Raw genomic sequence first — 26,650 nt, forward strand, 5'->3', positions numbered from 1 at the left:
GTATGGCAGCATAGCGGACGAGCGAGCGGGCCAGAGAGAATGACAAAACTTCGCAGTTACTGCTCCCACGTGACCACATAATGCGTAATGACGTCAGAACACAGTATAAGTGAAACCTAAACTGTTTGTTTGTAGAAAAGTTATTACATTAAACTATTTAGGGCACTGTGAGACTTGGAAGAATTTATTTTCTCGGATTCAGTGGCAGAAGAATTTCATTTAAAGTAAAAAAAAAAAGAACTCTCGAAAAAAAAAAACATGTCATTACCCCTTTAAGCTGTAAGAATGTGCAGCGCCGAGCATTGAGGTAGTTAATTTAGTAATGAATCTGCAAAGTTCTAAATCGTGTCTCAATTCTCTTAGTTTCGATAAAAACATGTCGCGTATGGTAGCGCTTATTGCAACATCGCTTGCCTGTTTATGACTCCCCTTCTAGAAGCGTGCAGTGCGCCATTTTTCGTATTCCAAACATATATTTCGCACCATTCCGAACAAGATGATGAGTGGTATTCAAAGCAAGTTTCCTGCTTGTCATTCGTGTCGCGTTTTCTTCATCGCAATTATTCTCGTTAACAGGTCTGGTGCATCATTTCTCGTTTGTCAGTTTTCTCCCGAAAGCACCGTAATAAATAAAAAAAACGAGGAAGTCATTTGTTGCACTTACTCGAATTGAATCTTCGTCCTTGCATTCCACCTCGTGTTTCCCACGTCTGATCTGAACAGAGGAAAGTACAATTAAAACAATCGTTGCGGCTTCGCATGTAAAGCGAATGAACTCCTGGCAGTGCATGCAGTGAAGCATAGGGCTCTTGTGAGCAGATCATTGATAACGAGAGCCAGGCACGTTTTCCAGAGAAGGAAGCTCGACTCGCCCATTGCGCGCGACTAATCCATCCGAGGCACTTACTTCCATGCAGTTCGCGTAGCGCGATCAGACCCGCGTACAATGGATGAGCCGTTCTTACGGATCTCGTTTCTGGAATGGATGACGTGTCCGATAGCTTTCGCTGCAATGAGATAGAGCACGCTCTGATGCACACTGATTCTGCTCGGCTCGTTAAGCACCTAACGTCATTATTAATTTAAGAAATTAAATTAAATGCGGGGGTTTCGCGTGTCATGCCCACGATATGGTTATCAGGCATGCCTTAGTGATTAAATATTCCGGATTAATTTTGACCCTCTGGGGGTCTTATGTGCACGGTACACATGCGTTCTTGAATTTCGCCCCCATCGAAATGCGGCCGCCTCGGCCGGTATTTGATCGCGCGCCCTCGGGCTTAGCAGTGCAACGCCATCACCACAGCGTCACCCCGGCAGGTACCTCACCCAATTCTACGCATCTCTGAACAAATTCAGAGAAATCTGAGATGACTGCATGTAGCCATCCATAGTTCCCCTGTGGACATAGGTAATGCTGGCATACTATAGCTTCCTTTGAAACCTGGTCTAGCGGCCTCTTTCTGACTTTAATAGTCTTTAGCGTCCTAAAAAGGGAGGCACCTAGTGCGGCAGCTTCAATTCGCTTAATGAGTGGAGAGTCTAAGATCATAACTCGTGAAATGTTAAAGAGAAAAATTCACCGACGATTACGATACTCCCGCAATGCGAAATTGGAGCGCAGCTGTACAGGAGTTTTCATTTCGCGATATATTGCTGGCTGGCGTGTACAATCTGTCTCGTGCGGAACATTGCAAACGGAGCGCAGTGCGTCGCGACTGCCTCGCTAGTCGGGAGATCGCGAGAGGCAGCGCATGGGTGACGCGTGGGCGCGATTCACAACAGCACTGGTGTCGTTGACAGGGCTCCGCTCACGGAGCGCATTGTTTCCATACAAACGGCGCCCGCTACTCTGGCGCCATCTCGTAGAGCCATCATCGCCGCAAAGCCCATCTTGCGCGGCACAACGCTTTTGTTCTAACGCTATTGCCCTACCCTCCTCCTCTGCTTTCCACCTCATGGTTCCGCTGCCCTCTCCTCCTCCGCTTTCCTACTCGTGCTTTCTTCGCTATCGCCGTCTTTCAGCTCGGATTCTTTAACGTGCACTTAAATGTAAGTGCAGGAGCGTTTTTGCATTTTGCCGCCATCGAAATGCTACCGCCGCGGCTGGGATCGAAGCCGCGACCTCAACATCAGCAGCGCAACGCCGTATAGCCACTAAGCTACCGCTGCGGTTGCAGCGTAAGCCATCGACGACATAGGGATGAGCCAGGATATTTGAATGAGGCCCCCGTGAAATGGCATCAGAGCTTGGCATTTGATTCCATTCGTTAACGTTAACCAAACTTTGAAGAAATATACCACAATATGCGATTATGAGACCTACGGCGTTCGGTCATATGTCCTTTTCCACCAGCAAGATCATTTTGTGTACTAATTACCTGTATACTTAGATAACCATAATTTTACAAGTTTTCATATTTTTTTAAATTATGGGTTTACTTCAGACGGGAAAGGTATCACTGTGTCCTAAAACATGTCATTGAATCGCTTTGAGAGCGTTATGTCCCCTGAAATTCTTGTTTTCCGCGCTTTGCGCATTCAGCGCGAAATACAAAAGGTGCCGTGTGATTATGTGACCGTCCACAACATTGATTTCGAGGAAGTAACTACGCTCATTGCCTGATCCTGTGACCGCCTGGTCAGTGCGTACACGCCGCTGTCGTCATGCGTAACACGCAGCTCACGATCTGCGGAAGCCAACACCATTTCACAAACCGCGACAGCTTAACACCTCCAGGGGTTTTCCAAGTCCGGCAATGAGCGCAGTCATTCCCTACAGATCTGTTCTGGGATCACTATTGCCACAAAACTAACTTAGGTATTCACGCGACATTTTTGTTTTCCACGTGCTAAAAGTAGAGCAATGAAAAATAACTGCACAGGAGATAGCGTGTTGACATCAACTAAATGGGATGCCTTCTGGTGCAGTAATAACCTTCCAATCTGGAGTCATGCCCTTAGGTAACAGATTAAAAGAATTAAAAGCCCACCAATGGAGCGTTCCCGTTCAGGCTCTCTTACATAACTGCTGTAGACCAAGTCCGTGAGGTAGAAGCCACAGGTCGTCAAGGCGTTCCAGATGAGGAACAGTCGAAACTTCTTCTTTGCCTGACTCTGCGTTTGCAATGGAACAGACGACAAAACACAGCCGTCATACAAGGGCGCTCCTCCAAGCGGTCCTGGCATAAAGTATCGTGAGGCGAACACGTTCGCCTGACAAATGAAATTGCAACGGCACAGTGGTGTTTGAGGTCAGAGGGTGTTACGAAGACAGTCGGTCCGGTTTCAACATTAATGCAAGCAATGCGCCGAAAGCGGGATCAAGGCCTGTGGCCTCAGCTTCACTCTGTGCTGTCTTGTGCTTCGGCTTGCGTAATGGTAAAAGAAAACACACGCTAACACGCGCACTGCTACAACTTAACTGTCTGTTGCCGAGTTTATACTTCACTGCGACAGTGGCGCGTTGTATAAAATCTTCAGTGCGGGGAATTCATGTACCTGATGTTGCGGTAGAAAGACGCTTCGCCTTAATGCGCCAGCCGGAGGTATATGTTCAGTCAGTGAAAGTTGCATCTAGTGAATTCATGCAAACTGCATCGCATAACGAGAGCAGGGAGGGGGGGGGGGGGGGGCAGAGTTAAAGCGCGAAGCTTGACGATTGCCCTCCTGCACTAACAGGCGAAGCGTGCAAGCCATAAACAGGCGCCACCACGTCTCGGATGCCATCACATGAGGGCTGATGCGCTATAACTATATGTGAACTCTGAAACATGGCGTCATAATTATGCGCTAGGAACCTCGATGAGCTATATCGTCGCTTTCTCAAAGTGCGGCTTGGAATTCATTTTCGGAGGCATCGCTCTCTTTGGTTCCAAGGTCGCTCGCGGGTGCTACTAATAATAGGTTTCTTTTGTGGCTAATTGTTGCATTCGGGTAATGTCGATGCTCTAACTGCAGGCTATTTTTTACATCGAAGCTGTTTGCCTTTAGCCCCCGAATGCATCCCACGAATGCGTTCCCATGGAAGAGGTACCGTGGCCGGCTTACGTCCCTATCATGGCGCATGGACAGGAATGGCCGACATCACAATGAGTCAAAACGAGTAAAAAATGTTCGGATTAACGTCAAATTTCTTAGGAAGGTTCCTGTACACAAAGTAACTTAATGGCTCGGTGGGAATTTTTGGTCTGGGTGAGAATCGCACCCACGCTTCCAGGTTCAAGCTTCTCCGACGCCACAGCGGCTCCACGATACTGGCTGACTAAAGGTGCGCCTAGTGCGTGCGTCACTGCACACGTCACGTCGCAGCCATCTGGCTGACTAAAGGTTTCACCAAAGGAATTATAATGCTTTCGCATTGCCACACGTGAGCAGCCCTAAGCACCCTAAGTGCCTCTGCTGAATTTTATATTGCTCGCATTTCGCGATAATATCACCTTTCGCGGGGCGAAGCAGGCAACAAAGCTCGGTGTCGGTGTATAGTGGTGCCGTATAAAAAAAAATGTACGATTTCATAATATATGCTATGCAGCCCGTGTATGCAGCCTAAACAGCTTCGCTGGTAATCCATCCCCATCTGAATGCTGCGGCCCCACGATTTTTTTTCTTTCTCATGCGGTATCCTAGAACTATTGTTCGAGAATATTATCGAGTAAGTGTGCTTCAGAAAACACGTGACGTAAAATGCAATTTTCCGCCAATGCTGTCTGCAATGCCGGAAGACTCTAATCAAGAAGAAATTAGGAAACGAGAGTTTACACTGTTAACGTACCGGGTTTCTCAACGCTTGGAGCATGATTACATCGCTGACAAGGTTGAGGCCACATCCGATGTCATAGACAACGTCGAACATGTATCCTTCCTCTGTACGAAAAGAGAAGTATTGAAGGCCGAGCATGTGCTAGTGTAAATAGTACTACACTGTTTCACGTCGCGTGAATGCAGTCGAAAATAAGAGTGTGTCCCGTGATCACCGCACTTGGCGTAAAAATTCCTATAGTCGAGCGCTACAGAACAGGCCTTTCAGTCACAAAAACAGTTTCGCTACAATTGTTTGTGAGTGCGAATGTCAGCTATTTGTGATTTCGGACACATTGTTAGTGAAGGCAGGCGATTATGATTATATAGGGCATAAGGAAACAATAAAGAGGATTTTAGGAATCCGGCCCTTCGCTATTGGTAGAAAGAAGCCTTTGAACAGCAATGCGGTGGAGAAAAACTATCAAAACGCAAGAGCAGTCACATAAATCAAGCCCTCCTGATTCAATGTAAAGCTTATGATTGATATGTGGCGCAAGTGCTATATTACCGCAAGAAATGGAAGGAGACAGAAAGAGCGCCGTCATCATTGTAAGACACCGACATGGAAAAGTCTGAAGCACATTTTTGCTCACAGGCACTGCATAATTGCAGAGGGTTTTCAAATTCGGGAACTTGACACTCGCGAGAAAGTTGGTCTTCACATAGTTCAGTTATATAGCTCGGTTTCTAACGGACATTTTGCTCCAGAAGAAAACCGAGCTGGAATTCTTAGCCCGACGATGTGTTTACCACATACGTGTATGTCACTTCTTTCAAAGCGCAACATATTACGATTGTGAATAAGGATTTTTTTAAAGCGAAGCTTTGTACCTCTACCAGCCAAGGGTTCTGTCGTGTCCGTCGTTGTAAGCAAAAAACGATCCCGACGAACCGCTAACAATTGCAGGTATAGCAGTATAGCTTACTTGAATTCAGGCATTCAGCGTACAACTAAGCACTCGTTTTCGCAAGAAAAACCACAAAAACAAGCTTCAAAGGGATGAGCCAACATGATGGATGATAAGGGCTGCGGGCAAACAACGGAAACAGGCTCGGCGCGGTCCGTAAGATTAGATTGCAGCTGTTGCAAAGCTTATGCAGCTGCTTGAAAGAGGGTTGACGTCATTCGAAACCCTTCCAGCCTAGTAACTGCTTCGGTTCATTTTCTAGACTACCCCACTATGGGGTAGTCTAGTAGTGTATATCACACCGATCATAAAGCAGTAGTGAACATTGTTGTGAAGTAAATAATAATAAAGGCCGTGGTTAAAGTTACGTTGTAGTGTGTGAAATATCAAGTGCGCCGCAGTCACCGTGAGGGTGGCGTAAAAAGCTTCGCTTTCCAACCACCTTCACAGGGTGGATTGGCGGGTAATTTTTTTTTCTTAACGCTAGCGCTTTGCTTTGCTTTCTTCGTCGACTCTTTGTTATTTTATACCGTATTTTAGGAATATGGTCCGCCCTCGGTGTATAGTCCGCAGCTCCACAGAAACTAAATTTGAGCTTTAAATAGAGAGTTACATTTTATTGTTATATAGCAATTATATAGACACTCCAAGCTCATTTCTGGCATCGCCGTCGTCGTCGCTGTCGCCGTGATGTCCCATGTAAAGTATCAAACACGATAACGCCGTCGCCGCGCGGCTCAATCTCGAGCGCGAGAGAGAGGAAGGCGGGGCGGAAGCGCGCCCTATTCTGTGGTGCGCGAGGCACGGGGCAGGGGGGGGGGGGGGGGGCGAGGGATCGGGGTTCTACTGAGGCGTCTGCTGCTTGCGGTGCGGCCGCGGGGGTGCCATATCTTGAAAGCGATTTGCGATGTGGGCAAAGTGCGCGTTCGCGGGTGCCTCATCTTCAAAGCGATCTGCGATGCGGACAAAGTAGGCCCCGCCGAGTGCCGGTAGCTTTGTATGCGCTGTGCTTTCGACCTTTAGTTCGTGTTGAAGCGAGAGACAGCCCGAAGGTGAATTCGTTCGCTGCTGCTGCTGTTGCGCTTCCTCGCTCCAGCGTTTTGATAGCCATTTTCCGCGGTCATCTAGTGAGATGTGTTCATGTTTGTTTGTGCGCGCGTGACACCATGCTTGTTAATTTAGTTAGTATGCCTATATTTACAAGTTTATACGGCCGATAAAACTGCTATGTTACTTCGTATAGCTGTCCTCTAATTTACTATCGCAATCGATGCTTCGACTTTAAGGTGAAACTGCAGCTCTATTATTTTTTTTTTTTTTTGGGGGGGGGGGGGGGACGCCACTTTACCGTATGTTACCGACCATCACGTGCTGTGCTGGTTGTCATCGCTGAACATGTTAGACGCCTTGGGCGCTGGGTTCTCCGGTTGCAAGAATTTGATTTTGACGTGATCTACAAGTCCGCCAAGAAACATGCCTACGCTCTCTCTCGCTGCCCCCTGTCGCTATCATCTACAAGCATATATATGCATTACACTTCACGGGGCAACGAGACTACGTCTTCACTGACGTCACCACTAGAGCCTATCAACACGCTGCCCTCCAACCACTACACTGAGTTCGCCTTTTATCAATGTGCTGACCCATACTGCCGCCGAATTATACAACGTCTATGCGGAATTTCACGTCCGCCTAATGCCAGGCTTCGTTGCCAACTGTAGCAGTTTAAGCTCGAGCCGCATCGCATAGCAACATATGGCAAGCTGATTGTGTTTTCAAATACGGTTAGTCAGTCCCATAAATTCGGGAATGATGCAAGTAGCGCAAGCGGAAATTTGTTAGGGCGGCAACTGCCAAGCGCCAGGCCTTCTCCGTAATGCGAGGGTGTATGGCGAATAGCGCGTGTCGTCTGGTACAGCGCGTCCTGAGGAGGCACAAAAGACAATTGAATTCCTCGGTTTTACGAGCCCAAACCATGATTCAATTATGAGGCACGCCGTAATGGGGGACTTTGGATGCAGTTTGACCATCAGGGAATCTTTAACGTGCTCTCAATGCACGGGACGCGGGCGTTTTTGCATTTCACCCACATCGAAATGCCGCTGCCGCGGCCTGGATTTGATCCCGCGACCTCGTGCTTAGCAGCGCGACACGATGGCCGCTAAGCTAACGCGCCAACTGAGGCACGAAATGCAATAGTCGCTGTGCCGAAGCAGAGGATACGTAGTAAAGAAAAGCCAAAGCATTTCTTACGTGGCCACTCTATTAAGAAAGAAAATTTAGCTTCAGCTGTATTTTTGTGTGACGTTCCAGTGTGCAGCCGAAAGTACCCGATTTCAAAAGTAGGGGGACAAATGGCATACTTTGCCTCCCAACTGCTACAGCAGGGGGGGGGGGGGGGGGGGGGGGCAACACACTTGATGTGCCCCCCTCTCCCCGTAAATACGACTATGCAATGATGCGCGGAATAGCACGGTGCACAGATCTTGCATTCTTGCATGGAACATTAATTACTCACTCTTGTGGCTACTACTTGTTTCCACGGCAGATTTAAGGAGATATAAAATGTTGGTTGCCTGCAAAGAAACAATAGAAATGTATCAATACGCGCTTTCGAAAGCTCGTTATGATGATGATGATGATGATGATGATGATGATGATGATGATGATGATGATGTGTGTGTTTTTTGTGACGCAAGGGCCAGGTATGGCCAAAGAGCGCCATGACTGATAATGTTGTGTTAAGCGCTGATTAATTAGTTGCGATGATAGGATGTAACATGGCTGTAAAGTGGCCTAAAATCAATCGCTATCGTAGAAGCGTAAAACGATATATTGTATAAAATTATGATAGTGATATGTGGAGTGGCCTATGGGTACAGTACGAATGACAAGTGATCATGAGGCTAAAATGCAAGAGAATGTAAATAGCACGTATGCCTCCTTAAGGCCTTTGAGCCCAAAGACTGTGAGGCAGGTACTTTCTTTAACGCAGCTACTGCAGCAGAAACCTCTGTTAAGAGGCCGTGCTACGGATTGCCTGGGGCTATAACATGAAAACTGTGTAGATCGTTAGCACGAATATCACCAGGTTCAAAAAATCAGCAGGTTCATTTATCTACTTATTCAATATGTCTAATTGACATGGTTGACGGATGATTCAAGGCCTCTGTGAGCTGCCAATGCCAAATGCTAAATTACCTTGGAATTTGGGAAAAAACTATGCGTGGCTCTGCTAAGCACCAGAGACCAGCGTAGTTGGGGAAAGCCTAGTATAGTGGCAAACCACACACTTAGTTTGCTGGCGCTCAGGATTTCTTCGCGATGTTCTGCATAGTATCGCGATGAATTCAACCGGCCACGTTCACAAGCCTCCGGATCTTCATTTCTTCGCCCACACGAACTCTCGGCTTCCCTCAACCTAAACTCGGGATGTTCCCTTCTGCGACGCTTGGTTTCAGCTTCCCTAGCTCTCGCTTCAGTCTTTCGGAAGCAACTAGTATCCAGTTGTCTGGTCTAAACCCGCCGAGCCGCCGCCAGAGGCATTGGCTGCAGTCACGGACACCAGGCGCGTTCGGCACGAACGCGGTGAAACGCGATCGGCGTCGGCAGCAGCTGTACGCGTCCCACTACCGCATGCCTCACTCCTCCTCTCTACCTCGCATCCGCTATGCTGCGCAATGCTATTTTTATACTCTGCTTTCACTCTCTCTCTCAGCTCTCTCTCCCCTAGCTCGGCGAACCTATCTAAACCTAGCTGGTGTTGGCATAGCGCGCGACGCGCGCACTCTTTCTCGCTCTCATTTTCTCTTTCTCTCTCCCGAGCATAGCGTGAGACGCTTCGCGAGGTGGTTGCTAGGCAACGCAGTGGCAGGCGGCACACATTATGGCCGGCTTAAACAGCCCCGCTGGTAATATATATAGCTGTTCAATCATGGGGTTTACGGGTTACGCTTCTATTAGGCATCACGGTATTTGTGAGAGATGTCCGCAGTCACAGTTTGTTGACAAGTTGGCTTAGCCTGGACACCTTTATCTAGACTGCTTCATGGGATGTACAACACACACGAGTATTCATCGACCCGTTTACTACAAAACAAGAGTTCGAAGGTGGCACAAAGATAAATCTAAAAAAAATTAAATTATTTGTTGTCCATACTAAAACGACGATCTGATTATAAGTGATGGTAGATCTCTAGCGACCACTTTAAGAGCGCTCCCTACGTTGTGTGCCATCAAGCCTTGATGTGGTTGGGGATACTAGTTGGCCAGACGTCTGGTGGTTCTCAGCGTCGCAAACATTCGTTCAATGTAGCTGTGCATGGTTAGCTTTGCCTTGCCTGTGCATCCATGTAAGCAGTCATGATGTAAATTGCGTAAATAATTTTTTTCAAATAAATCCATTGCTACTACCACTGCACCAGTTGCTACGGATGATGGCAACATGAGGCATGCGCAGTTGGAAAATCCGGATTAATTTTGACCTCATGGGGTTCTTTACCGTGCATCCATATGAGTACAAGAGCGTTCTCGCGTTTCGCCCCCATAGAATTGCTGTCACCGCGACGTAGATCGAACATGCGACCTCAAGGTTGGCAGCGCACAAATCTTCAGACTTGCTCCGCATGACAAATGTCGTAAGAGACGTCAATAACAATCGCTATTGGGAATAGGCAATACGCGTCATAAATGGGCTAGGCACTATGTTGATCCATGTACTTACGGTGCAGAAGTAGAGAATAAAGTAGAAAAACCCTAGGTCCTTCACCAAGACCGAAGAGACGGAGTTGCTCGGAGAGCTTTCTGGCTTGTTCCTTGACGCCACATCTCGAGTCGTTACTTCTGCCTTTGTAGCGCTCAACCTGCACGCGCCACGAGAGAACGCTGCGGGTTTAAACCACTAATTGGACGGACAAACAAAGTGAGTAATAGGAAGTAAATACGGGCACATAAACATGACTTAAGACCTAAAAATTTACCAACATTATTAGCTGTTGCAATAAGAAATGGGGCCCGACTCGGTCAAACCTCTCCTTCGACTTACCTAGCAACTATGGCGACGATTTCAATTCCTATCCCCTTCAAAACGGTATGGTGACAGATGGATCACCTAGCCCGTTTGAGCTAATGAGGTTTTACTTAAACAGTACACTCCAGCGTACTGGACTGTACTGTAAAAAAATAAAGAACTAATACTCGTGTCACATATAGTGCGCTTTCAATCGCCAACGAGCCCGATCGGGTTACAATTTCTCTGTCGTGATTGGCTACTTTGCGCAAGCTGCGGGAGCCAGCCAATCGCGGTCCAGGATTTCGATCCGGATCGCGGGCTTGTTCATGGTCGAAAGTGGCCGTCTGACACCGCTAACAACACATGGACAAAAAATCTCGCAACAGCCAGTACGTTCCAACGTTTTCTATAAAGTAAGACACCTGCAGCGCTGCTTTATAAGTAGAAGTATGTTAAGCCCCAAAGCAAGGCTTAATCAAGCGAAATCACTACAGTGCACGCCTAGCAAAACCATTTCTCCGTTCCCACGCATGGGAGCATCCTAACTAAATATTCTTGTATTCTCACTGGTTCACATTTTGTTTTACGTGCTGTACGTGCTAAGTCATTCCATGATGCGTTCCAACTTGATGCGTCCCACTGCGTTAGGCTTAGCTGCAACGGTCAATAAGCCAACGTACTTTAAACGCTACGATGGCGACGTCCCATACCTTATTGGTTGTAAGGTTGTACGAAATGAAAACACGCGGTATACTTGTCCAACGTCGCCTCCGAATGAGCGGCCTGCGCAAGAGTCTGGAGGGTCCATGTTCTTGAGCTCTTGACCGTCAGTGAGATGTAGATGCACAGCTTTAGATTTGATGGCAACGACGACTGTGATGATGATGATGATCCTTTATCATGGCTCGCACCCACTGAGGGGGACAGGCCAGGAATCGGGCGGCAGTAGGTAGCTAAAAAAAATTGTGTGATTGTTGTGGTGGTGGTAGTGATGATGATGATTATGATCATATCTGTATCATCAATCAGGTAATCGATAAATCTGCGGAGTACAATCAACCTCTCTATATGGCTTTCATAGATTATGAAAATGCATTTGATTCAGTAGAGATACCAGCAGTCATAGAGGCATTGCGTAATCAAGAACTACAGGAGGCATACGTGAATATCTTGGCAAATATCTACAAGGATTCCACAGCTACCTTAGTTCTCTAAAGAAAAGTAGGAAGTTACCTATCAAGACAAGGCAAGGAGACACAATCTCCCCAATGCTATTCACTGCATGCTTAGAAGAAGTATTCAAGCTCTTAGACTGGGAAGGCTTAGGAGTGAGGATCAACGGCGAATATCACAGCAACCTTCGGTTTGCAGTTGACATTGTCCTATTCAGCAACAATGGGGACGAATTACAGAAGATTATTGAGGACCTTAAGCGAGAAAGTGCAAAAGTGGGGTTGAAGATTAATATGCAGAAGACAAACATAATGTTCAATAGCCTGGCAAGGGAACAAGAATTCAGGATCGCCAGTCAGCCTCTAGAGTCTGTAAAGCACTACGTTTATCTAGGTCAATTAATCACAGGGGGACCTTGATCATGAGAAAGAAATTTACAGATGAATAAAATTGGTTGGAGTGCATACGGCATTGCCAAATCATGACTGGGAGCTTACCACTGTCGTTGAAAAGAAAAGTGTACAATCATTGCATTATACCGGTGCTAACATATGGGGCAGAAACTTGGAGGTTAAAAGACGCTGGAGAACAAGTTAAGGATCACACAAAGAGCGATGGAACGAAAAATGTTAGACCTAACGTTTAAGGCCCATTCACACTTGCGACTAGGCGAAGTCGCGCGACCAAGTTGGTCGCAAAGCGACCAGTGTCAAGTAGTCGAAAATGGTCGCTTTTCTCGAAATGCGACCATTTCGGGCCAGTCGCTCACTGCACGATTTTTCAGTCGCGCGACCGCAGTCGCAGAACAGCTGAACCAATCAGATGCGAAGGAACAGGACGTCCGTATACGCTGACGCTTATTTTACGCGGCGATGACATTTCAAGCAGACGTGAACGGCATATCGTGATAGATTTCGGTTTAGCGACTCGTCGGTCGCATTTGTAAGTGTGAACATCATTCGTCTTGAGTAGTTTTCTGGTCGCCAGTCGCAATTGGTCGCGCGAACTCGCTTGGTCGCAAATGTGAATGGGCCCTAAGAGACAGGATGAGAGCGGTGTGGATCAGAGAGCAAACAGGGATAGCCGATATTCTAGTTAACATTAAGAGGAAAAAATGGAGCTGGGCAGGCCGTGTAATGCGTAGGATGGATAACCGGTGGACCATTAGAGTTACAGAATGTTACCAAGAGACGGGAAGCGCAGTCGAGGACGGCAGAAAATTAGGTGGGGTGATGAAGTAAGGATATTTGCAGGCGCAAGTTGGAATCAGCTAGCGCAAGACGGGTAATTGGAGATCGCAGAGAGAGGCCTTCGTCCAGCAGTTGACATAAATATGTACTGCTGATGATGATGAAAACTAATCTAAGAAGCCTGATCGGTGCTTGTAAGGCTCGTTCGCTCAATGCAGCAGGTTTCTAGAACAGAGCTGCCCGTGCCGTTCTTGCGAATCAAGCACGCGCTGACCATCTTTGTTAACGCAAAAGCCTTATATGTCTCATCGTTCAGTCGACCTTCAAAGTCCTTGAGCGAAACGCGTCGACAACACGAAAGGTACAAAAACTATCATCATCAAATACCTGTATGCAAAAGCTCACGCAACACTTTTGATGGTGTGCGGGTCATCATCGTACCCCCGTAAGCAAGTAAGATGGATGTTAAAGCGAATTAAGATGGATGATAAAGCGAATCAAGTGGATGACTAAGCAAATTAAGAGGAATGACTAAGCGAATTAAGTGGATGACTCAGGCGAGCTAAAGGCAATAGAATTAAGATTGATGACTAAGCGATGTAAGAGGATGACTCTCGCACCAGTTAAACCAGTATTTAGGAGAACACCGTTGGAAATTCTTTCCCAAAAGTTCTGTTACAGTGTACTAGAAGGGGATCATAGTCACTGGAGCCAGCTAGACTACTAGCAAACTCCACGTCCAACTCTACACACTCTTCACAAATGTCCTAGATCAACAAAGAATTTGATCAACATTTTGTGATTATTAATTGCTCGAAGCAGTCATTTGGCAACCTATTTGCGATTGTTTCTAACTCGGCGCATTGTCTTTAATTTACACTCTCATAATTTTGCAGAATTACTGCAAATAAGGCTAATTTTGGCTGGCCATCTTCTAGTACACTGTAGTTCTGTTTGCGTTGTTGCCATTATTCCCGTGTAATTTTTTTTTTGCCAGCGTTGTTTTTGATATAAAAGTGTAATTGCTTTTTTGTGAAAGATTTTAATCAGTTTTAATGTCATCAATTATGTTGCGAGATATTTAAAGTGTTTCTTTTTGAGAGTGCATGAACGTGTTTTTCTGTATGCGTGTTTGACGGTGCTTTTCTATAGTTCAAATATTAAACTGATCAAATGCGTTCACTTACAGTAAGTCCTCCATCAAGCTGTAGAACCTACTCCTAAATAACTTTGTAATCAATGGCTGTAATTTGGAAATAAATATTTATTTGTTTGTTCATATGACATTTGTTTCGCTGACTTATTTCTTTTTTATGAATAGGCGGCGTTCGAGTTCCCTTTTCCATCAGAACATGGCCAGTACACCTGCTAGGTGCGCGTCATATTTAAAAAAAAAATAAAGAATAACAAAAACTGTTTTCTCTCTCTTTCTTTCATATTCGTTATATGAATTTTTCAACGAAGCTACGGGACCTTTTAAATCACTTTCGATAGTGCTTGATTTTCTGCAATTGCTGAATCACTCAATATTCTTCATTTTCTGGTTTTGCAGAGAAGCTGCTCCCCAATGCATTAGACGTGTCCGTGGGCAAGAACTCAACCAATCAGCAGGAGCCGCCGGGCCCCTTGCAGCACCACCACATGGCGATCGCATCCGCTAATGAGAGGGATAATGAGAGAGATAATGAGAGGGTATACAAAAATGCTAGATAAAGAACATGTGTAGTATACCTGATTAAATCAAGCAGGCTAGGTGACTATTTGTCGCCACCCCGTTTAGGGGATGCCAATAAATCATCATCATCATCATCATCATCATCATCATCATCATCATCATCATCATCATCATCGTAGGGTCCAGAGGCACAGCGGCAACTGTAGCATATACGAAGCAGGCAGTGACGTAACTACACTTTCGTATGTAACAGAACAACCCGCCTAGCAACTGATTTGTGTTGCGACATACCTGGCGCGGCGAAAGTGTGGTTCAGTGCATTTCTCTTGTCTCTGGTCCACTCTCTGTGGGTGCACGAAGTAGCGGCGCAAGCCATTGAAACTTCTTAGGCTAATAATTAGGTAAAGTGCATGCGAATGTCGCCATGCGAATAATTTCAAGCTGCGTCGAAATTGGTAATATTTCTAGGTGTCGTTTACAACTTCACTTTCCAACCATCTTCATAGCGTGAATTTGAGACCATTTTTTTCTCATTTGTTTATGTCCTAATTTTAGAGCTGTTTGTAAACTGTAATCATTGGGACGTCTCAACAGCAGCACGCCCGTGCCGTCGCGGGCGAACTTACACAATCTCAATTTTTGTTTTTATTCGAAAGTTTGCCCTGTGGCATAAAACGCGGGAAGCATGCAAATTACATCTACATGCAAAATTTCTTACATTTATCAAAGTTACGTTGATATACCTCGTGCCCCTTTTCCAAATTTCGAGCACACTGTGACGCGAACGCCTACGCTACACATACATCAAGTTTCCGATTAGATACATTCAAAGTGGATGAAGTCTCCCTATATACGTATAAAGAAATGCGCGGCCGATGGTAGGCACCCTTCCTGAAACACCTCGTCACTTGTCGACACAAATTTTAAGTTTCTCGAGAGTCGTGTTGCGGAAGTACGGCGCTATATGCCAAAATACATCTTTCCAGCTGCATTATGCGAGGCGTTCCAGTGAAAAAATTCAGTGCCATTCCACTCTGTGAAGGTGGATGACGAGCGAAGCTGTGTATGTGGTGATTGACCGTTGCTCCGGTGAAACGGTCCATGTTTGAGGGATCGGGGCCATGTGGATGTTTCTTTCTCTCTCTTGGTCCTGGCGGGCAGCACGCTTACGATTGGCGTCCGCGGCCCGCTCATCATCGGTCGTCGCCCATTCCTTTTCCTGTTCACGCCGTCGTTCTTAGCAGGCACGCTGTGCTTCTTCAGACCGTACAATACGCGGCCTACCCATTTCACAGTCAGAACTGAGGAAATGAGCCTAGGTAGAGCATGACGTCAAGAGACACAAGACACTCAAATTGGTAGGCACTAGTTTGAATACGCGGGATGACAGTGACAAGAACTTTTATTGGACCTCAGAAACTGGCCAGGGGGAGGGATGGCGTACACGTTTCTGGTGTGAACGTAGACATGCCCAACGCGGGTCAAAGTGTAGTATCTGTTCTTATCAGCATATTATCTGATACGGGTTGTATTTTGACCCAAGATATTTTCACGTGGTCGTGACGTGAAATCACGCAGAATCTAAACTGTTAATGATCAAACTCTTTATTGGGCGATCCAGCGCCCATCGGTGAAAATTAAAGCCCCTCTATATATAAAGTAGCGACACTCTCCTCCTCCGCCATCCCTCCTCCTCGTTTCTCCTTTCTTTCGCGCTCCCTCCTCGACCGTGGCGCCGCCTACACCGCTTGAGCGTAGCAGACGACCTTTCGCAGAGTGAATGCACGCTTAGCAAGGCGGTGCGCTTTGAGCGTTTGCTTTCTAGCTTCGAGTAACTTCGTGTACAGCATAGAATTTCTGTAAGGGAGTTATACAAATTCAGTGACGGCAGGTTTTTTTTTTCTTCCACGTTTTGAAAACTATATTTTTAAGTACCTAAATGAGCGCCAACGCCGTACCATGACTCCGAATGTATCGCGTGCGCTACAATTAGGTACGTAACATATATGTCAAGCGCGTGTCGCAAGATCTTGTTGCGAATTGGTGTAAATAACAGGTTTATGATCTAATGTCAACATCTTGGCCTCCAGCAAGCCCTCGGTAACCTAAATAATCCGCGCCGTCCATACCATGTGAATTCGCGGCGCGTATCAGCTATGACGTAAAAAGGCTGGCAGAGGGCACAAACAATCGCTGCTCTGAAGGTTCGATAGGGCATTACAAGCTACAAAACCGCCAACATGCGAGCTTGCCAATCTTCTAAGCACGCGCGAAGGCTCGCGTGCCCGCGAATGCAAGCCTGTAGGCGTACAAAACGATTAAGCGCGCCGAATACACGTCTAAATGCACCAAAGTACACGTACTCGCAACTTACCTCGCATAGTCGTGTGGAGGGTGTTGGTATGAAGTTCTTCCTGCCAATTCGATGAATCCACGCCTTTCTTAACCCGTCGCGCTTACCGGACGGTATCGAGAAGAGTCTCTTGCCTTTGCTGCAAGTATTTTGGCATCCGAAGGCGCAGCAAGTCATGATTATGGAAAATGCCGTGAAGCGACGTCGCACTTGCCACAAAACTTAGTTCAACGCATTCTCAAACTGAAACAACACGGAAGAGCAACGGTACCAACGTGCGCTCCTCGCCAGTCGGTAGACGCTTATCAGGCGAAAATGGCGATGGAGCGTGATCGTAAACAAACGCCGCCAGCGCCCGGCGGCGCGACGGCCCACGTGATGCCATTAGGCCAATACCGACGCGGCGTCGGCCTCGGACAGGGCGTGCGAGGAAGTGGCGGCATTCTTCAAAGCGTGACGCTACTGTTTACATTGAGGGGCTTTATTGAAAATAACTCACTTTAAAACAAGAGCGGCGGGCACAATCGTCGGTCGTCGACAAAACTGATCAGCGGCGAAACGCGTCGGCTTCTATAGATGAGTGCATCGAAGGCTCCAGAGTAATCCCAGGTGCCCCCGTGTCTTCCAGAAAGTACTACACAATTCGCGTCGCTCATACAATCAGATTACGTAAGCGTCGGTGACAACAGACAACGGATAGAAGCATCGATAACGTTCGAGAAACTTCCGATACATGCAGGCGCGTCCTGCGCCGAGCGATAACGCTTAACATTTGTTAGCCGGTGGAAAGCGGTCACCGGTGAAAGATAAACAAGTACACGTGTCAATATTAAACTTAGTTGGCGGAGTCCTTGAAGCCTGCTTCACCTGCGTCGCGGGTCGGCCCGGTATTGCACTATGGTCGGGATCGGCCCACGGTTTTTGGTCTAAGGACATCGATCCGCTGGAAACTAGCCATGTACATACAGATTCGCTGTAAAACATCTTTAAACGCGATTCAGCGACGAAGTGTAAGCAACGCATTTGTGACACCATAGATGTAGCACACTAGATGTATTCAGGGGCTGAAGTCACATGCTTTTCGTTCGGAAGTGCTCTTTGTCACTGGCCGCATCAGCTTAGCTCTTACAAACAATGCTAACGTAAGAGGTACTTTCTTTTTAATACAGGCTCAGAAGACCTGAAATTATTAATTTTAGCAATAACCCGAGAAGAGTCAGATATACAGATCATTTCCTGGGCGCCTATAAAAAAAAGTCGCAGTACAAGTCACAAAAAGTCACTCTGAACATCGAACAATTACTTTCTGAACATCGAGCCATTAACTCCACCTCTGGTGTTTCTGATTATACCTACATCACATTTACAAACGCAAGTTGTACCCGTAGCTCCCACGCCTTGAACAAAACACCTATATTTGTTGGAACTAACACACTCAAATACAGTTTTTTTTTTCACGTACAATAGAGCTATGGAATCTCTATCCGGCAACATTCGTTCACTGTCACTAAAAGATTTTATAGCTACCACCAGTAAGCATCTCACCAACATGTAAAGCGCTTCCTTTTTTCATTTTTTCTGTATGTGTATGTTTTTAATGTGTAGTAATGTATAATGTTCCCACTCCTGCTATAGCCTTATATTGGGCTGCAGTATATGTAAATAAATAAAAAATATACAGATAATTTACTGGGCGCCTATAAAATAATCACAATTTCGCCCGAAAGGTGAAGCATCGATTGTGATAATAAATTAGTGCATGGACAGCTGTACGAAGTAAGCATAGTAGTTTTATCGACCATATAATCTCGTAAGCATAGGTATATATTAACTGGTGTCACTCGCGCACAAGCAAACATGAACGCATCTTCACTCAATGACCGCGGAAACTCGCTGTCAAAACGCTGGAGTGAGTAAGCGCGGCCGTAGCAGTGAGTGAATAGACCGATCCCACCGACCAATCTGCGCATGCGCCGGTTTTCCGGAAGTAGCACTGCCACCACCTTGGTTGTAGTCAACTGGTCAACCACACCACCGCAGTCCGCGCTCGTTGAGTACTGCGCACGAGCTTCCCAGACATCTCTGCGACTCCACCACCGAGAAACATTCATCATGTAATTTAAGAAATTACATCGGCTGTTCATTGGAGCATGCGAGGCAAACGTTGAAAAGTGCCTGCTGCTCTTTCATTTCGGCTGTTACCTGCTGATTACGCGTTGAGTACCATATTTGTTCGAGCTTTGTATGTTGTACATGCTAATGTACGCGGTCGTTTTGCATTACTATTTTTGCACACGTGCATCTCGGTGACTGCAACGTTATGTTTGCTTAGCGACGCACATAATAGGATTTGTATACCGGTTGGAGACAGGTTTGAAATGCGGCTTCGGTAAAAGTGATATCTAGAAGTTTCTAGGTAAGCTAGGCGGCGTTTTTAACAGCGGAGCTGTTTAAGCCGGCCGCTAGTCCGTCCATCCCGGACTAAAAATGTCTAGCTAAGCATGGTTGGGACTACTTAAGCTTAGTCAGTCATCGATAGCCAATCAATAGCTAATCAATAATCGATCAATAATCAATAAATTCCGGAAAATGCTGGGGATGACTTGGTAGTGCTTAGCCTAGCCCAAATACGAAGCCAATACCTTGCGATAGCCAATCGATAGCTAATCAATAGCTAATCAATAATCGATCAATAATTAATACATTCCAGAAAAAGGCTGGGGATGACTTGGTAGTGTTAGCCTACCCAAATACGTGGCCAATACTTGCGATAGCCAATCAATAGCTAATCGATAATCAATGAATCATCAATAAATTCTGGAAAATGCTGGGGATGACTTGCTTAGCTTAGCCCAAATACGTGGCCAATACCTTGCGATAGCCAATCGATAGCCGTTTAATAGTTAATTGATAATCGATCAATAATCAATAAATTCCGGGAAATGCTAGGGATAACTTGGTAGTGCTTAGCCTAGCCCAAAAGCCACCCGTCAAAGTGCCCGTCAGCTTCGCTGTCTCTAGCATTGTGCCCCAGTGCAAGCTGCGCTTATTTTTTATTTGCATTCAAGCGAATGGTACGCTTGCTGCTTCGAAAACTCCGACTGCGTGGCGTGAGGCGAGCGTCCCATCTTTTGCGTACGTGAATACGCGCCGCTCTCCATTATGACCAGCCGCGATAATACTTTCATCAGTGATTCGTACTGGTCGATTAAGCCGTTTAAGACAGTATCATCGCTGTCGCTGCTAGCGATGGCAGAGACCTCTCTCTCATGTTCGGGTGGCACAGTTGAGCTCCCGGGAGCTTCAGGCTGGCTAGGTGAAAATAAATAAAGAAAGCCATGTGTTTCAGTCTTATACCACTCTATTTATTTATTTATTACAATACCCTCAGGGCCCAAGGGCATTACAGAAGAGAGTTGGTTTTCATTTTAAAAAAATTCAACATAAACAACAGTAAATATGCATATTATTTCAAATATAAAAAGGCTCATAAATAAAAAAAGGTTGAATTAAAATTAAATTAGGGGTTTTACGTGCCAAAACCACGATCTTATTATGAGACACGCCGTAGTGGGGGCTCCGGAATAATTTGGACCACCTGGGGTTTTTAACGTGCACCTAAATCTAAGTACACGAGTGTTTTCGAATTTCGCCCCTATCGAAATGCGGCCGCTATTCGTCCCCGTATTTCTTCTCGCGCTGTGTATTCCCAGTAACACCTATTAATCGGTTGGATCAACGTCTCTCGATGCTTTCGCTCTTTAGGAAACGCAGAATCCGAAGCCTTTGTCCCTTGTGCTGTTGTTGTAGAACCGAGGAACGCAGCAGGTGTATCCTCCCATCGCACGATGGCTCCACACGAACCATAAAAATTGCCAAAAATCGTGCGGAAACAGGACGCACAGGCACTCCAGGCGGCTCGAGCGGCCGGATGACTACAACTACCAGCATGCACCGCGGCAGTGGTGGCGTCGTGAAACTGGTCGGGGGGATCACAGCCGGCATTACAGTGGCTAGTGTACCGGCATGGAGTCTGTCCCTTCTCCATGACGGCCGGGCTCGACTGGGCGCGCGCGTTCGCTTCTTACGGCCTTCGCATAGGGGTTAGTTCTTGCCTATCGCCGCTGCTTGGTGGGGGGCGCTGCGTCCTCACCCTGCTCAGCTGTTACCAGCCGATCTGTGCAGCGCGCGCAACGCTGGAAGATGGGGTCGGGCGCGCTTCTTACCTCACCGTGCATTCAAGAACAAGTCGCCTAATTATAGAGGACGCGTAAATGGTTCATCTAAGAGGCTTCTTATAAATGCATGCAGTGTAACCGTATTAATACATCGAGCTTCTTTAAATTCACTGGGGAACATGGAGATGCATGCTGCCGGGAGAACAGCTCTCCGCCATCAAACGCATATGCATTTTGAAGAATGAAAATAAATATTCATTGCTCGTATGCACTTTTGCCATATTTTCAGGCGAAAACTTGCGGAGATAGTAGTTCACAATTGTGTCTTATTCACAATTACAATCTAAAGTGTTTCCTTGGCGGCTTGTGTACGTAGGCCGAAGGCTTGTCGTTTTCGTAAGTCAGTTGGTTTCAGTGATTTACAAGGAGTATTCTCAGAAACTTCTCGGCATTGTGGATCGTCTCGCTTGGCTGTCGTCAACACCTTCAGGGCAGCTCAAGATGGGAGCGCGTTGTAAATATGGCGGGACTGCTATTCGTGCGTGGCAGCTGTGTTCGGAGGCTTTATCAAAAAAAAATGTCTGAAAGGGCTAGGAACTCAGGCTAGAAACTCATTGCTTGGGCACTGGTGAAAAGAAACACCGGATGTTTTCCCGGACCGGGGCTTGCAATACGGAACACCGCAGTTATATACCGATGTGCAATGAACTGCGCCAAGTCTTGGCTGTGGCCGCGTGTACTAAAGGCTGTACGACCGTCTTCAGGAGCCCACAAATTACTGCATACTGAACAACACTGACAGAGCACTGAATAAAATGCGCGGGAAAACGATCGTGCGAGCGCGAAGGCAATCGCATGCACGCGGAGCAGGGGAGGAAGGGTCAGGGTCGCAGCGCCCCTATCGCCGACGGGTGGCGAAACGTGTTGAGAGACATTGCAGTAGAGTAGCTATCTGGGTCAGTTGGTACATCATCATCATCATCATTATCAGCCTATATTTTATGTCCACTGCAGGACGAAGGCCTCTCCCTGCGATCTCCAATTACCCCTGTCTTGCGCTAGCGTATTCCAACTTGTTGGTACATACTGAATAGTAAAAACCATTCAAAAGACGTAGGACAGAGAAGAGACGTGGCACACGAAATGTCCTTCGTATTTTGACTGGTTTTTACCATTCAGTGCTGAAAACTCTCCCATTGTTTGCCCGACGGATGAGAAGGCCGTAAGAAGCGAGCGCGCGCGCCAGTCGAGCCCGGCCGTGGTGGGATTGTTCTATTGCCCTGCGTGCCGCGAAAACACAGCGCAGGGCGGACCCTGTCCCCGCCGCAGATGCTTTCAGGATACAGCGGCGCGGGCGGGCGCGGCGTAGAACGCCCTCCTACCCTCCTTCCGGAGCGTTTCGCGCGACTGGCAGACGGCGCGTTTCCTTTCGGCTTCCCTCCCTTGTGTGCGCGAGATTGAGCCGCGATCGCCGGCTCACCCTCGCACGCTTTCACTCGCACATATAGCATACGGCCCGCGGCGACGATTTTATCACCCTTGGAATTATACGGAACCTCTCGGCGACGGCGACGGCATAAATGGGCATGGAGTGTCCCTATAATTGCTATCGCAATAAAAGTAGCTCGCCCATGAGTGCTATTGGCTTCGCGCCTTGCGTTACTTTATTCGCACGAGATTCCATACGCCGTCGTCGCTTGACGTTGAGCCGGCGTTTAACTTGGCTAGCTCGTCCAGGCTGGTCGCTACGCGTCTGTAGGATCTGGCCCCGACGGGTCAGATTTCGGCGCTGATTCGGCTACCTTGCTTGGTCGTGGAGAAAATCGGCGCGGTTTGTGACGCGGTAGCGTTTCTTGATCCGCGGCATTCGTGATATACACGGAATCGGCAGGTGCAGCTTTAGCTGTTGCAACTTTGTGAGGCCACGTATCTTGATCCATCGTTGGCGGAGTCCGTGGAGCTTGTGTAGGCGTCGACGACTGCGAGGCCGGAGCTTTGCGTACCTTATTTTCAGAAAGCGCCGCATTGGCACACTTTCCCTCGACTTGCGGTTCTTGATTTGAGTCCGCTCGGGTAGGATTACCAGGTTCAGATGACGGCGCTTCCGGTGTTGTTGTTTTATCCGGCGGAGGTTCGGTGGCCTCAGCCGCGGTCGCTTCGGCAGTCGCACCCTGGACTATCGCTGGTTGATCCACCGTCAGCTGGGGCTGGGTTCCGCAGTAGTAAGGCACGTACATGATTCCACCTGAAGAAAAACATTGCGGCTGCGTGGAAGGAGCTAGTTGCTGCTGTCCTGGCAGGTGAGGTTGTTGAACGGCTACGTAGTACGGCTGTCCAGGTGCTTGGGGCATCCCTGACCAGGCAGGTGTGGTACTGGGAACGCCCCACCAGCCCGGAGTCGCTGGTTGGAATCCACCCAACGGTGGAGCCGTAAACGCTTGTCCGGTAGGCATGGCAGGAACCATGAGTTGGTTTCCCTGTTCGATTGCGACCGGCGCTGAATTGGCCAACAAGCCGGGCCGCGTACCGCTAGTCCGTGCCTCCTCGTTGGCCACCACCTGATCGTAGTTTTCGTAGATCTTGTAGAAAGCGTACAGGATACCGCCCTGGAATATATATAAACGAAATGCTTCGAAGGCTTGGAAAAACTTGAATGCACACCGATGGACATGTGAACCAAGGTGCGTTTATTTATGTAATTATTAGTATCATTTATGTTCGTCATGTACTCTTGTCATAGTATGCCAATTTTGGTACATACCAAGTTAACAAAACGACCACGAGAGCCCCAAGACGTGGGCGGCTGTTTCATGGCCTACATGACACGCATGTCATTACTTCATGCCATGACATATCATTTATGTTCGTCATGTACTCTTGTCATAGTATGCCAATTTTGGTACATACCAAGTTAACGAAACGACCATGAGAGCACAAAGTCGTAGGCGGCTAGATAGATAGATACTGTCAAAGTAGCAAATGTTCGCCAAGAAATGCTTCCCATTTAAAAGAAATTCTGCAATACCTCTCACGAACAGTGGTGTGGTATAGTAAATTAAATAATCACGGGCTCAGGCTACTTAAGCCCACCACGTGTAACGTTTTCCAGGCTGTTCCACGCGACGCGTTCCCAACAGTTCGAGAGTGGCACCGTGTCCTCTGCGATATTCAGCTCGGGTTTAAGGTTTCGGATGCTATGATTGATTCCTCCCCGTCTGCACGCATGCTCTCAATCTGGGTAAAATCTCCGGGATGCGTTGCCCAACGTTGAACAGAAATGTTTCCGGTAAGTACACATAGGATATAACGTATTGCTGTCTTACCTTTACAAGAAAGACCACTGTGCTGATGAACATTGCGCTATAAAACATCGTGGTCTGAAAAATTAGAGGAAACAGGAACGGGAAGAGGAAACGAAACGGTAAGGAAAACGCGGAGCAATGCTGAATAAGCACAACAGAGACAGCGTTAGTTGAGATGACACAATGCACTAACGCCCAAACCTCAAGTAATTACAAAAGCAATCTACGAGAAAGCTTGCAGGCTAACGCCGATTTTACAACTTTCTTTCCTCACAATATCGGACATCTTAATTTTAGAAACTACTTCAGTAAGCCTACTCGATGCCAAAAAATAAGGAAAGAAATGACACGGGAAAGTAATTCCTCATTTCATGGAATGTCCTTCCGCAAAGATAACTGAACCGACGTAATCATTGAGCCTACAGTGTAACTCAAAGAACCTTTTGAATGGATATGTTGACACGATACTTTCTATTCATTTTTTTGCTTTAAATGAAGGCCCTAGACCTCTTATCTATAGAAAAATACTGCAAGCGTCAACGTGCCCTAAATAATCTATCATAATAGCTTTTCTACAGTCAGTGACGGTATCGCTTCCCAGGAAAATATGTTGTGACCTCATAACACAGTATGTGGTCACGTGGGAGCAGGACTGTGACGTTTTGGCACCTCCTCCGGCTCATTCGGTCGCCTCGTATGCTGCTACTCGCTGTGAGGACCGATGTATAGCAGCATAGCAGACCAGCGAGCGAGCCGAATCGAGTTTCAAAACGTCGCATTTCCTGCTTCACGTGACCACATACTGCGTCATGACTTCACAACACACTAGAAATGATTACCTAAACTGGTTGTAGAAAAGTTATGTTAAATTATTTAGGGCGCCTCACAGCGCCCTAAATAAGGGGCGCCTCACGATCTTTGGTTTAGGGGTCACAGACCTTCACTTAAAGAAAAAAAAAACGAACACTAAAAAAGCATGTCATTACCCCTTTAATCTGTAAGAACGTGCAGCGCCGAGCATTGCGGTTGTTATTTTCGTAATGAATCTGCAAAGTTGTAAACTTCGTGTCTCAATTCTTTTGGTTTCGATAAGAACATGTCGCGTAACGTAGCGCTTTTTTCAACATCGATAGCCTGTTTATGAGACGCCTTCTCGAAGCTTGCAGTGTTCCGATTTCGTATTCCAAACATATATTCTGCACTACTCCTAGTATGATGACGAGTCACATTCAAAGCAAGTGTCCTGCTGGTCACTCATGTGCCGTTTTGTTCGCAATTATTCGTGTTAACATGTCTGGTACATCATTCCTCGTTTGTTCGTTGGTTTCCTCGCGAAAGCATCGCAACAAATGAGAAAAGCGAGGGCGTCATTCATTGCACTTACTCGATATGATGCTTCATCCATCTCATGCAACGCGTCTTTTTCAACTTTGACCTAAAGAGAGCAAAGTACAAAACGTTTGGCAGGGGTTGCACTCTTGTAACACAAGAAGGCGGAAGCCTGCTGCACATTTGGTAAAGCCTGAAGTTATACAATCGGGGCTACACTTCTTGCAAGACACAACGAGCCGCAGTGGGAAGTACACGTGAGGCACTAAGACGACCTCGTGAATGCCAATTACGAACACGTAATGCAGCACCTAAGTTCAGCGTGTTAGTGCACGCACTAGGCCACGCCTTTAGTCAACGAGATGGCTGCGACGTGACGTGCGCAATCACGCACGCACTAGGCACACCTTTAGTAAGACAGAACCGTGGAGCATCCGCGACTTCAAAGAAGCGTGCTCCTCTCGCACCCGGGATGCCCGGGTTCGATTCCCACCCGGACCAAAGTTTACCAAATTTTCTTTTAAAAGCCAGTAATTTACATTGTTTACAGGAACCACCCTGACAAATGTGATGTAAATCCGAGCATTTTTTGCGGCATCGGCCATTATTCGTCACGACGCAGTTTCGCCAAGGGCACCGCCAACATAGACATCTAAGAATTTGGGCTTAATGAAACAATCGTTGCGGCTTCGCATGTAACATGAATGAACTCCTGACAGTGCATGCAG

General features: G+C 47.0%; 2 protein-coding genes and 1 pseudogene across 2 annotated transcripts in view; 1 reads left to right on the top strand and 2 right to left on the bottom strand.

The window, feature by feature from the left end:
* The window catches only part of LOC119446582 (beta-hexosaminidase subunit beta), an 84,402-nt gene extending 66,810 nt beyond the window's left edge, over window positions 1–17,592 (bottom strand). The window contains exons 1-6 of the mRNA XM_049664229.1: window positions 17,135–17,592; window positions 10,435–10,573; window positions 8,230–8,287; window positions 4,775–4,866; window positions 3,025–3,117; window positions 665–715 (exon numbers count right to left, since the gene is read on the bottom strand). Of these exons, the coding sequence (XP_049520186.1) occupies window positions 665–715; window positions 3,025–3,117; window positions 4,775–4,855 (225 nt within the window). The 5' untranslated portion in view covers window positions 4,856–4,866; window positions 8,230–8,287; window positions 10,435–10,573; window positions 17,135–17,592. The remainder of the gene's footprint in view (window positions 1–664; window positions 716–3,024; window positions 3,118–4,774; window positions 4,867–8,229; window positions 8,288–10,434; window positions 10,574–17,134) is intronic.
* On the top strand, window positions 16,245–16,300 carry LOC119446952 (U2 spliceosomal RNA; annotated as a pseudogene).
* Window positions 17,593–22,493: 4,901 nt separating the features above from the next.
* Window positions 22,494–26,233, bottom strand: LOC125944138 (uncharacterized). The gene is made up of 3 exons (XM_049664231.1): window positions 25,978–26,233; window positions 24,615–24,668; window positions 22,494–23,897 (listed from the first exon to the last, which is right to left on the bottom strand). Exons 1-3 carry the CDS (start codon window positions 25,996–25,998, stop codon window positions 23,037–23,039), a joined length of 936 nt encoding a protein of 311 aa, XP_049520188.1. The 5' UTR covers window positions 25,999–26,233; the 3' UTR covers window positions 22,494–23,036.
* Between the last annotated feature and the right edge of the window lie 417 nt (window positions 26,234–26,650).

The sequence above is a fragment of the Dermacentor silvarum genome, chromosome 3 (assembly GCF_013339745.2).
Source record: "Dermacentor silvarum isolate Dsil-2018 chromosome 3, BIME_Dsil_1.4, whole genome shotgun sequence".
Taxonomy (NCBI): Eukaryota; Metazoa; Arthropoda; class Arachnida; order Ixodida; family Ixodidae; genus Dermacentor; species Dermacentor silvarum.

Bases quoted from the DNA above. Each gene is read 5' to 3' on its own strand.
- LOC125944138 (XM_049664231.1), bottom strand. From the start codon at position 25,998: ATGGATGAAGCATCATATCGA. The intron at 24,669-25,977 runs GTAAGTGCAATG...CTAATTTTTCAG, and splicing joins TGGATGAAGCATCATATCGA to ACCACGATGTTTTATAGCGC. The intron at 23,898-24,614 runs GTAAGACAGCAA...TATATATTCCAG, and splicing joins CAGTGGTCTTTCTTGTAAAG to GGCGGTATCCTGTACGCTTT.